At 34.4% G+C, this 12,418-nt stretch overlaps 1 protein-coding gene across 1 annotated transcript in view; it reads left to right on the top strand.

Moving 5' to 3' along the window:
- LOC129224189 (uncharacterized) overlaps positions 1 to 12,418 on the top strand; it is a 38,449-nt gene that overhangs the window by 9,228 nt on the left and 16,803 nt on the right. The window contains exon 4 of the mRNA XM_054858606.1: positions 12,179 to 12,308. Within this exon, the coding sequence (XP_054714581.1) occupies positions 12,179 to 12,308 (130 nt within the window). The remainder of the gene's footprint in view (positions 1 to 12,178; positions 12,309 to 12,418) is intronic.

Here is a 12,418-nt window from a genome sequence, read left to right as displayed (position 1 = left end):
TGCTATTCGAAAGCGCAATCTTTTACACTGAAAACACACGATGCTAACTAATGCACACATTAGCATTTTTTTTCCTATGCGGAGCCGTGAATGCTATTTCGGTATGAGCCGACTTCCTTTAATATCATGAAAAATTAGGTTTTTTAAACATGATTTACGTCAAATTGAAGTGGAATATCCTCTGACCCTTTCCTCCTAATATCATAAAACATTGCTTAAGTTTTTAGTAGTTTAATCCCCTTCCTGTAAAAGTTTTTCGAAGTTTTCTACAATTGCGTTTTTGGAAGTTCAATTTCGGAAAATTGGAGGCGAGAGGAAGAATTGATTTCTATCTATTTTCCAAAAAACGAAAACTATCGATGAGGGTCCCAGAGTTCCATCCATTATACTAACGTCAGTAAACATGGCCTTTAATCGCTTTATAATGCTTCAACTTGAACAAATTTCGCGGAGCCCTTTGTACCTTTTTCCCCCAAACTACCACAAAAGACCGTCTAAAATTGCGTTTTCAAAACTACAAGTTTCAAAAATTTTCCGAGGACAACCCTTGGACCCTTCATTTTAAAAGAATTTTTTTATCTGCCCCTAAAAAAATTTCTACTTGTGCCAGGTCCACTTCTCCTCTTGTCTTGTTTTGACAGGCGTAAAAGTTTTATCAATTATTCATCACTTAGAGATTAGATAGATATTCAAAGTGGCGTAACACTTTGGTATTTAAAATATTTTCCTTTTCCAAAACGCATTACGTACTAGCATTTTAGAGGAATTGCTGAACTCGAAATAATTTCGAGATATGAAGTAAAAACGTACTCTGTATTCCAATACTAAATATTCACACATTATTTTTTGCTTAAACTAAATGCTAAACGTATTTCTTTTCATTTTATGTTCGTCTACAAAACCTCACTAGAGGTGTTAAATATATTTTCCCCGAAGATCAAAAGAGATTTGCATGACGGCGCCGATCAGGTTTGGCGCGGGCCTGGTTACCGGACGAATTGTTCTCGAGCTCTCTCCTGGAAAAGTTTCGAAATTGGAGTCCTAAAAATGATGTTCTTATCCAATACTCCATGGTATCACAAAGAGGATTTCAAAGACTGCTGTCCCAAAAGAGTCTCCCACTTAAGTATTACGAAATAGTAGTTTTCAAAACCAAAATATTAACAATCTTTGATGATATTCAAGAAAGGTGGTCGGAGGCCCTTGTTCGAATATTTTCCAAAATTAAAGTCTTAAACACATGAGTGTAAGACCATATTTGATAGCGTTAGGGACTGTGCAGTTTTTCAAAACTGAAACTCCAAAAACGCAATTTTAAACGATTTTCGATGTTTTTAGGTGATTGGAGGATTTTTCTTGGAAATTTTGCGAAAGTGAAGCCCAAGAAACGAAATTTGAGATGCTCCGTGATAACTTTGGCTGGAGAAAGGACTTCGGAGATCGAAAAAATGAAAAAAAAAAAAAAGGTGGGGGGGGGGGGGTTGAAAGAAAAGAGGATTGTGCGAGAGGGGGGAGGGGAGGCACACAATTTGCCACCAATAATCTGAAGCTGTTGAAAAATTTAAATATCAATATTTCTTTTTGAAAGAAATTAAGATGTTTTCCCAACATTCCTTATTTTTTTTTTTTTCTCCTTTTTAAAATAACTGCGTTTTTCCAAAATGAGATCTTTTCTTCTCTTAATAATAAAGAATATTTTTTTAAAAACATCAACTCAGCATTTTGTGATGAGGGTCACCAGTATTTGTGCCCCCTTCCCCCTGAATGCACCACTGCAGCAAGAAGGGAGAGTTCTCCTTCAAAGTTTTTTGAAATTTCACCTTAAAAATTTTGGTTTTTAGTTGATTTCGGAGTAGATTTTATTGATAAAGTGTGTTGCAATAGTCATGGTTTTTCTTTTGGACTTGATTAGCCATAGTTTTTTCAAAAAAAAAAAAAGAATTTGTATTGATATACCAATAAATACCCAATTACAGAGCATACAATTATTCTATTCTGTAACACAGCACTGAACAATAAATTTTTTGAGAAATTTCTGTATTTGCATGAAATTATTTGTTATGTTTCTTTTCTTTTTTAAATGGATAAAATTAGTTTAATTCTTACTGTGAGCACAGTTATATTTTTCTTGCACTAGCGACGTGTGGTAATACACTGGATTTGTTTCAAGGAAATTTACTAGCATAGCAGCTATAAAATTTCTTCCCCCAACTGCATTTCTGGGTAAAATATACTTTTTTTTTTTTTTGAAAACCCAACCAAAAATTTTGGGGGTGCGGCGCACCCCCTGGCACCCCCGTAAATCCGCCTATGGTGTTATTGGCTTTGTTACTAGCCATGCTGCACTGTTGACTAAACTTTAAATCCTGACTTATTAAGACGCCCAGATCGGTAACTTTTTCTGCCTGACTAATGTCTGAACCTTGCAAATAATAACTAAAACTATTTTGTAAGGTGCCCATCCTCCAACAGTAATGGTGCCCCCCCCCACCCCCAACATCCCACAAGGACCCTGATCTGCTATGGGAATGAGAGTCCTCCCCCCCCTTAAAAATAATAATAAAGGCATTTAAAAATCCCCTCCTCTAAAAATTTCAATGGTGTCAACCCACTTAGTAGGCACCTCTGTTTTATATTTTGATGCCATCATCAGCATTGGTGATAGTATTGAATGTTAAGCATAGTTAACATTACAAAGCGAGTTGTAATAAACAGGAGCCCTGATTGGAGGTCAGAGAGGTCATTGTGATCTACCAGAAAATTTCTTTATTCAGCAAATTTTACTGACAATTCCCTATATTAATAGACTATTGAAACATTGAGGTTTTATTATTATTTTGTTTTTAACATTGTCGAGTATCCTTTCCCATTAGATGTGATATAGTTATGGTATATGTACAAGTTCGTAAGTCAGTAAAATTCAGTAATACATTTGTTAAATTGAGAATTTCCTCTTTTTAAAACTTTTCATTTGTTGTTCCAATGACATAAATTGAATTACATTTAGTTCTTCGTGAATATTTCAACAAAAATCAGCTGTGTCACCCTTTAGTGATGTCTGCATTGATAAAATTTGGCATTGTTTCTGAGTGTTGGTGAACTCATGAGGCATCTAACAGAGTTATACCTTTATATAATGCTGGATGAGAAGCAGTGGTGGCGCTAGGAAATCCCCGACAGGGTGGCAAACTTGCCCGACAGGGGGGCATAGCCCAAATTTTACTTTGCAAGATTCCCCCCCCCCCCCCCAGAGCCTGATCATCCTGACATTGGACATGGGGCGCATTTCTATTTCAGGAAATTCATTTTGTGCCTCCCCCCCCATTTCAGTTTTTTTTTATATGTTGAAGCAATAAAATATTTCGATACTTGCGTTTTTACACAACCGTACTAAATTTGGTGGTTCCTCATATCACAATGTAATATATACATTTAAAAAGTAGAAGAGATATAGTAGTATACGATAAATATATAAATGTGGTTAAACTTGGCAGTAAACTGTAAATACCAAAATGATCTATCATATAACTTTTAATAGTAAATACAGACTGAATTTGGAGTGGTTTTCTGATTTGCAAAGAGATCACACTTTTAAGGCGAATTTTTAACAACAAATAGATTTTTTCCTTGTTTTGGCATTTGCAAAACTATCAATGATATCATTGTACTCTAGATTCTGAGTGAAATCATTATTTATTTTTAATTAACATGATAAATTAAGGGGATTTTAGCCCCCCCCCTGAAATCTAAGAGGAAGGGCCTATGCCCCACATGCCCCCTGCGGTAATCAGGCTCTGCCCCCCTCCAATTCAAGTGATAAAGAAACTAATCATTCTTTGCTTCTAAGAACACGAATTCCCTATAAAAATTAAAGGCAAAAAATAAAAAATTTTAAATAGATAAAATGAAATATGTAGGGAAAAAAAATCAAATTTAAAATGAAAAACATGAAACTAGGCTTTTGTGAGCAGGGTCATCGCGAGATCAATAAACTAGAACTGTCTGAGAATCAGGAATTGACGAAAAGTCTGACTATGATGTATAATCATTATAAATGTGTGCTCAACAGATTTTATGCAGAGAAAGAAACTTAACAACAAGAACTTAGTTGTGCTTATAGAAATTAGGGGGGTCCGGGGGTTCTCCCCCGGAAATTTTTCGAAATTGTAGCTCTGAAAACGCAATTTTAGATGATCTTCGGTAATTTCATGGAGAGAAGGATTTGGGTGCTCACCCCCAAAGAATTTTAAGAAATTGAAGTCGAATAAACGAACTTTTAGTCGATCTGTAATGGTATTTCATAGGGATCTGTAATGGTATTTCATAGGGAGTCGAGGTGCACCCCCGAAAAAGTTTTAAAATTAAAGTATCGAAAACACAATTTTAGGTCATATTTAGCAACGTTAGGGTGATGGGGTTAGTGACCAATTAAGATACTGAGGGTTCCCCCCCCCTTCCGTAATCAAACCTTATAAACACACAAATTTACGGAGGGAAACTTCAGGGCTCAAGGTTATAGCGGTGCTCATCAACTAGCTCAAAATATTTATTGAGGAGCAGAGAAACCCACATCTTAAGCAAACAAGAGAAGAGCAACTAATATTAAGTTTAAAAATTCAAAAGAAACTTGAGCCCGATACCTAGCTTTATATTAAGATGAACCTCGCGAGTCAGAACATGTATAAAATTAAATTTATTTATATTTTCTTTCATTATGTTATTTTTCCGGGATAACTTGGGAAAGCATGGAAAAGGGAAAACGATTACAACTACTAAGTTTTGCTAGCGCAAAAGCAGAATCAAGAGAAAAAATTGAAAATCTTTTGAAGAGCCTATTTTGCTGAAACCCATTACAAGTATTTTATTTGATAACAAGTAGAAACTGGAAATGGGTAAAAATTTTGAGCTAAAAAAATTGGAAAAGGTGCAAATTTTTACGATTTTTAATTAATTTGTATGGTAATAAAAGGTCTACATCGATAAGGCCTAGCTGGTGGTGGATGGAGCCGGCGGGCAACCGGGCTAATCAGATAAATAATCATGATAGTTTCATAGGGGCCGCAAACATATTTCATTCCTAGATTTTTAAATATCATCGTACAAATCACAGCTATTTGGAGGAAAATGTGTGGGCCGCCTAAGCATGTTTGAAATAGAAAATAAAAGTTAAAATGTAGTGAACGAGATTTAAATTATTGAAATGAATAGTCACACCAGCAGTTCTAAGCAAGACTACGGAGTCGGAAGAAAAATGACCGACTCCGACTTCAGGAAAGAGCCTTCGACTCTCCACAAGAACTGGCATGGTTGCAGATTTTAAGGGAAAATGATCGACTCCGACTGTTGAATTTTTAAACCTTCGACTCCTGCTCCGACTTCTTTACCTCAAAATCAGTCCGACTTCAACTCCTCTCCGTTGGTTCTAAGTTTTTGAAATGTACTAAACAAAAGTAATGTGTGTGTGTTTTGTGTAATCCAAAAAAAAAAAAAAACGAAACTTGATAATATGATCGGCACTATGCTAAACTCGGTACAAACGAAGGTGAAAAATCGCGAATCTCGTTTTTCAAATTCAATGATTTGCCGTAGTGCTCAAAAAGGGCTATTACTACTGTACACTTCCCATTATCCGCGGAATTAGTGGCACAAGTACCGCGGATAATGCGAAAAAGGTTTAAAACCAGAGGTAAAGAAGACAGAAATTATCTTTTGCTTGCGAATGATTGTATTGTAAATAAAACGTGAAACGTTTAAAAGAGATGCGGCAACATTAAAAAATATTTGTATTTCAAGCTCTACAGAACTAAAATAAACTAAAATTTTAATCATGAGTAGGAACTTTCCGTCAACCTAAAACATTCAACAGCCCAGAAGTGAAAACAGTGACCACAACAAAAAAGACCAACCCCGTCAGAGAATTCCCAGAAGACCTGTAGGCATTTTCCTAACCTTTCTCAATCGGAACAGATGATAAGGATAATGTCGTACGCTCCTTGGGGGATAAACTAAGGGTCTTCAGTAAACACATGTGTTTTACCGAAATCAGCTGAACGCTTTCCCTTGAGGCACGTGCATACCGACTTTCACGTTTTTTGAGAAGGAGCACTTGTTGTGGGAAAGGGAAAAAAAAATCTGGGACGAATTGATTTCAGATCCGCGTTTTTGAAGAACAAAATTTTTCAACTATTTTTTTTTTCTTTTTCCGAGACTTTCGTGGATAATCGAGAGTTTACTGTACTTCAAACAATAAGAATTACACTTAATGTTATTTATAAAAATCAAAACATTGAAAATAACTAAAGCGTCTGGTGGACAAAAATATTGTTTCGGCTCTCCTGAAAAGAGCCAATTTTCACGTTCGGTAGTTCAGCATAATGCCGACGATATTACGCCATAAACAAACTTATTAAGTATCAAAGTGCTGATTAACATTAATTGCACTAGTTTCTTTTGTGTAAGGTTTTTCTTTTTTTTAAATTAACTATATACCTAACTTGTTTATTTTTCAAAGTTTTTGAAGCATTCATAATTAGAAAATGCATAACCATTAGTTTCAAACTTTTTATTGAACATGCCAGTTGAAATAGGTCATAATTTAAAATTTTAAGTTTTAATTCACTTCCCAGACTAAGGGGGGAAAATGTAAATTCAAAGTCTTACCCCAAAATTTATCTACATAGACCATTTTTTGCAGATCTACGGAGTCGGAGGGAAAATGGCCGACTCCAACTCAGGGCCGGATTTAGACTTAACGGGGCCCTAAGCTATTTTAGGTATGGGGCCCCTTTTGCAGTTTTAACAACGTTTCTCTCGGTGGTGTAAGAGAGGCATTTTTTTTATAATTTTTTTTTCTCCTTTACTATGTCTGTCTCTTTCATCTGATACATACAGCAATACTTTAATTTTTGATGATCGTGTTTTAATGTGTTTTCCCTGATGTCCTGTGTTGGATTGACCTTAAGAGGGGAAATGTTATCAAGAAAGTCACACATGACTCCGCTTTAAGTGGAGTACAAAATATTCCCAATTGTAGAGGGTCCGGGGATTTCTTCCCCGGAGGAAATTTTGAAAAATAGATATAAAATTCCGCATTTTGAAGCCTTATAAGATGTAGTTGGAACTACAAAAATATCAGGACAGAAATAGGCAAACAAAACTTTTTTTAAGTTATAAACTCTTTCAAAAATTAAAATAATACACAGTAAAAATTGTTTTTGATTCGAAAAACCAATGACAGCAGTCGACAGAGAGAAACAGCTCGGGAAACGAAAAGACAACGCATTGCTTCGTGCTCACATTGGCTTTCGATACAATTAGTTTTTAATCACCCCTCTAATTCACTGACAAACAATTCAACTCCGACTCCTTTACCTTAAAATCAATTCGACTCCAACTCTTACTCCGACCCCGCAATCACTAGCAGTGTTACAGGCATTGAGGGAAAATGACTACGACTCTTGGAATTTTTAACCTACAAATGCCGACTCAGACTCCTTGTCTCGAAAATCTGTCCGACTCCGACTGCGCAACACTGCTTTTTTACACTATTTTAGTACTTGAAAAAAAGCATATTAAAAAAAAAAGAATATAGCTTGCAAAAAAAAAAAAAAAGAAAAGAAAACTTAAGCAAGATTGAGTCTGGTATCAGTCTGTAAGTTGGTTTGATCGATCTCGAAGGAGCAATGTTGACTTTTGAATTGGCTTTGGTCCGATCAAATGATTACAGCGCTCTGGGCTAAGCGCAGCTTTTACTTTAAGTTAGAAACATGTGTTTCAACTACAAAATAACATCTGAAAAAAAATAAATTTGGAAGCAAAATGTATGTTTTCAATTGCTTTTAACATATGACTTATTTATTTATTTAATTTTGCCTTTTCCAAAAGGTTCGCCCCTCCCCCTCTTCCAAACATTTTTCTCAAAAAGAACCCAAACCCGATGCATTATCAACCCGACGTTTAATAATCCAATGATTGTTTAGTTGTGCCAAGCCCGAATGTTTAGTAAATTATTCTCCATTCCCAACAAAACTATTATGCAGCCTACAAACAAGATCAATATCAGTTTTTGAGAAAAATGTATTTAAAATGTTAAACATTTATTTGCTTTTATTATATTAGTCCAAAGAATTTTTTTCCTGCATTTAGCATTTGCCGACAAGACATCATTGCACTAAAAAATTAAAACATTAAATTTACTTTCGTACACTTCCTTGTACGAGGTAAAAGGATCGTTTACTCATCGATATGTTTTGTTGCAGAATAATCAAAAATAATCAGAAAAGTTGTAAATATAACTATAGTAATAACTTACTTGTAACTTCTCTTTTGAGTGAATATAAAGTACTTTAAATCGCATCAATGAGTGCGGTCTGCGTCTGCGCACTTGACATGCCGATGAAGAGCTGTTTGGCGAATGGCGAATGTAATAGGAAAGCAAAAATCTCCGAAGCATGTTTTTTCTCCGATGACAACCCCCCCCCCCCTCTCGTCTCGTCCTGGCTATTGTCATTCGGTACGTATTTGTCTCGTAACCCGATGACGACGCCTTAGGTCTGACCGGTAATCACCACTACATTCTGCAGGGACGGGGATGGTACTCTTTTAGTCTAAGTGGACACCCTGAGGTCAAAACCAGCTCATTCACACCCTGCATCGACAAACAGAAATTTCAAGGATCAAAACACACCATTTCCCCCGAAGCAATAGCTATATTTTGTCACCATCTGGACGACGTTATACGGACTCGGGCTAACCTTGCCTCAAAGGGGATTGATTTTTTGCTTCCTTTTATATATTTATATATACAAATATGTAAGATACTTCTACTTTTTTCTACTAATTTTTTTTTCGAGTTCATATATGAGAAAATTATATCATTTACGATAAACGCCAAAGCAAACAGATTCCCCGACGAAATACTAAATTTTCCCCGACGGGGGGGCAAGACGCTTCCGACGAGGGGGCAATTGCCCCCCCTGCCCCTCCCTTGGAGCCACGTCTGATGAGAAGCAAAGGGATGACGCGACAAAATAAATATTTTGAGTTAAATGAGTACAAAGTCTGAATCACTTGGAATCCTTACTGCAATTTTTCTCCCTAAAAACTTTCTTTACAGCAAAACCAGGTAGAGTTACCACTAATATGTGTTGCTGCAAAATAGATGGGAGTTTCTCATATCATTTGCTCTTGTAACCTCAACATTTTCAATTTTGTCACAGACACCCCTTTGTTTTTTTGTGCCTCATATATTAAAAATAACGTCCAGTGCCAAGCATATAATCTATACATCTATATTCTATACTAATATTATAAAGAGAGAGGGCGGATTTTTGTGTGTTTTTATATGTTCGAGGTATATCTCCGGAACCACTGCACCTATTTCAAAAATTCCTTCACCTCAGTAGGAAAGGTGCTTTCTTACTGAGTGACATAGGATATAATTCGAAAAAATCGATAAATAGTTCTTTTTTTATTCCAATTTAGGCCCAAATTTCACATTAATTCCCGAATGTAGGAATGAAAAATTACTTGCACATATTAATATTATATATCGTTGAAAAGGGTAGAATTTTCTGCATTCTAAATAATCTGTCTCAATGCTCTAAGTAAGGCAAATTACGGAGGGAGTAATTTGCCTTTTAGCTCGAACTTTTTTAGGCTTAGCTGAAATTTAGGCACTACTTTCTTCATTAAATCTATCAATAAAAAGTGAAGGATTTTTCCTTTGACACCATTGTAAAAAGCGACATTTTTTACTCCAGATCTCTCTCGACCTATGGTCAAAAAAACTTAGCTTCTACTTTCAACGTAAAAAAGAGTTACAAGCTCTTTTAAATCAAATTCGAAAAATGTCATTTTGATTTAGGTTGTCAACCATTTTATTTTCGCGTTACCACGTTTACATTTTTTGAATCAATTGTTTCTTTCCTTATTTTGCATTTAATTTCTTAAACTTATATTATTTCGTGTTTCCATGGTTATGCTTTTAAAATCCATCTTTCACATTTTAATTTCTTAAAAGTATTTTAATATCTGTCGTCATTGTTTGGAAGGGTAATTTTGCATGGTGTTTTTTGTTTTTTTTTCTTTTATTCAAGCCTGATGGTTGAATATTGTTGACACAGTTTTTATTCTCAAGGTAGACTGGGCAAAGCCGGGCAACGCAGCTCTTAATATATAAAGATTTGAAAGCTACTATTAATGTGGTTTTATACCTTTTTGTTTGTTTGGCGAAACATATATTATTGCCAAAGAAAAAACATCCGCCTCACTCGCAAAAGGGCTGGGTTCCTGTAGAGTGGTCGCTTGGCGCGTTAGGCACTGAGCAGTTCGGTCTAGGATTATTGTTTTAAAGCAACTCTAATTGTAATTCATCGTTTTGGCAATTTGTTTTGAAAGAAAAGAAATTTTTTATTTGTTTTTATCCGAGTGGGATGTACGACATTTTCTTCTCTTTTTCTGACGATGATTTTTGAATTTCCACAGGATGTTTTTTTTCTTTAGACGGATCGATTATGATAGCGTGGTTAACAGGCAAGTTTGGCGATAAAGAATAGAGTTGCAGAACTATTTTTACATTTGATGTCTTTTTTGTTTATTTGGGGAAATATTTTGAATTACAGTAAAAACCGCTTCACTCGCTAAATGGAGTTTTAAAGCAACTGTAAATCTAATTTAATGATTTGATGGAAAGTTTTAATTTCCAAAGAAACTTTAATAGTTTTTTTTTTTTTTTTGGAAAGGTGTGTACGCATTTTATACAAAGAAAAATGACCATTTCACATCAGATGGGGAGGGGGCGTCAATTTTTTTATTTCACAGACTTCCATTAAATTTTTAGCACGGACATCACTGTGCGTGTACTGCTAGTAGTTCATAAATTGATGGTTCAAATCAAAATTAGATTAAAGAAAAAAAAATGCCATGAACAACCATTTAATTTTTATTCAATATTTTCTATTTTTAACTAAAATTATTTTTTTAGTTTTCAAATTTATTTAAAAGGGGAAACTTTTTGAAATTTAAAACATATTTACCTGTTATCTATCCTTATTTTTTAAAACAAATAAGAAAATGATATTCAATTTTGTTTTGATAAAAATTTATAGCACTTTAGAGATTAATAGCCTATATTTACTATTATCTACTCTAAATATTACTGGTTTGTATGCTCTATACTCAAATTTTAAAGCAATTTTTAACAAGTATAGGAGAAAAAAAGCTTTTAAATATGCTTCTAAAGTGAGGATTTGACTCAAATCGAAGAATAGTCCAAAACCTGCATTATTTTCAAAGTTTAAAATACAGTAAACTCTCGATTATCCGCGGTATTGGGTGGCCCAAGTGCCGCGGATAATAAAAATCGCGGATAACCGCAAAAAGACTAAAATGAGGGACAAATCAGATTAAGTGTCCTATCTCAAATTCTTAACTGTGTGTGTGTGTGTATTGATGCCTAACACTTTCTGCAAACAGTGAAAATATATATAGAGTACAGTACAAATGTTTTGTATTTTTGCACAACCGAACTTAGCATCAATAACAAACAAGTGTATGTACGATGAAGAACGCACAATAATAATAATAATAATAATAATAATAATAATAATAATAATAATAATAATAAAATTAAATCAAATCAATCAATCAAGCAAAAAACAACTGAGTGTAAATTTACAATTTTTCAAAAAAAAAAAAAAAAAACAGCCACTGGTATTCGCTTTTTACTGCGAAAATACATGTTCGTGATTGTTGATTGATTCGCGGATAATCCGCCCCGCGGATAATCCGCCCCGCGGATAAACCGCTCGCGGATAATCGGGAGTCTACTGTACCCAAAATCGAAATGTATTTGGTTACGTTCAGCTCAGAAATTAAATTGTTAAATTTAATATTAACTAAACTAACTTTATAATTACTACTATTTTCATTGTTTTTGGCAACCGGAAGTAAAACACAGGCATTATGACAGATAATGTAAGTTAAGAAAGTCTTAATGTATGGTGCCAAACCAATTGTTTAAAATTGATGATTCAAATCAAGGTTTTTGACTTGGTCCTTTGTTCATATTCCCCATGCAACAAAATGTTTTCATACTTATATTAAAATAAAGACAAATGAACATAAAATAGTTACAATATTTATTTTTTTTTTTTCCTTTTCTTTTTTTTCTTTCCAGAAACGTTTCACTCACAAAATCAAAGGAACGTTGTACAATTTAATTGAAGATTGCTTTTCAAACAGGTACCTGCTAGACATTGCAGAAAACACTGATGTAGAGATTTTAGTGAAGCCTGTTTCACATTTAGGTAAGTAAACTAAATTTAACTCTTGTTAAAATGTAGGATGTTTTGCCCTTTTATAATCAGACATACAATGTTATTAAATTCATTGAAACCTATTTTAAATTAGTTTAAAC

This window comes from Uloborus diversus, chromosome 6 (genome assembly GCF_026930045.1).
Source record: "Uloborus diversus isolate 005 chromosome 6, Udiv.v.3.1, whole genome shotgun sequence".
Lineage (NCBI taxonomy): Eukaryota > Metazoa > Arthropoda > Arachnida > Araneae > Uloboridae > Uloborus > Uloborus diversus.
The sequence above is the reverse complement of the archived record's forward strand: the minus strand, read 5'-3'. Positions and strand labels throughout refer to the sequence as shown.